Source organism: Myotis brandtii, unplaced genomic scaffold (assembly GCF_000412655.1).
Source record: "Myotis brandtii unplaced genomic scaffold, ASM41265v1 scaffold691, whole genome shotgun sequence".
Taxonomy (NCBI): domain Eukaryota; kingdom Metazoa; phylum Chordata; class Mammalia; order Chiroptera; family Vespertilionidae; genus Myotis; species Myotis brandtii.
The window spans coordinates 506,139-506,749 of NW_005370704.1; the positions used below are offsets into that span (position 1 = coordinate 506,139).

At 68.6% G+C, this 611-nt stretch overlaps 1 protein-coding gene across 1 annotated transcript in view; it reads left to right on the top strand.

Annotated features, from left to right (window-relative positions):
- The window catches only part of MAMDC4 (MAM domain containing 4), a gene marked incomplete at both ends in the record, with an annotated part of 17,468 nt that overhangs the window by 6,720 nt on the left and 10,137 nt on the right, over window positions 1–611 (top strand). Inside the window, one exon of the mRNA XM_014529670.1 lies at window positions 242–388. Coding sequence (XP_014385156.1) covers window positions 242–388 — 147 coding nt within the window. The remainder of the gene's footprint in view (window positions 1–241; window positions 389–611) is intronic.

Genomic DNA, 611 nt, shown 5'->3' on the forward strand with positions numbered 1-611 from the left:
CCCAGCCCGCCTGCCTGACCTTTTGGTACCACCTGAGCCTCCGAAACCCAGGTGAGGGCTGCCAGGAGGCGGGGGGTCCGCCCACGCCAGCCCCGTGTCAAGCCACCTGGCAGCCACTGCTTGGCCCTGGGACCTGCCGTGACGCATGGGTGGGACCAGCTCTGTGCCAAGCAACCCCAGCAGCGGTGGTACCCCAGGGATGGGGGCGGGGCAGCACCACTCACTGCCGGGTCCCTTGCAGCTTCCTGTGACTTTGAGACGGGCCTGTGTGGCTGGAGCCACCTGTCCTGGCCCAGCCTGGGAGGGTACAGCTGGGACTGGAGCAGTGGATCCACACCCTCCCGGTACCCCCAGCCCCCCGTGGACCACACCCTGGGAACTGACGCAGGTGGGTCTGAGTCAGGGAGGGCCCAGAGCCACACACACACAAGGGCGCCCACCACACCCCCGCCAGGGCCAGCAGCCCAGCTCAGCCAGGCTCCCTCAGGGTCAGAGGCCTCTGGCCAGGGGTCAGCTCCCATCGATCACTGGGCACCCCTTTCTCTCTCGTTCCCAGGCCACTTTGCTGTCTTCGAAACAGGAGTGCTGGGTCCGGGGGGCCGGGCAGCCCG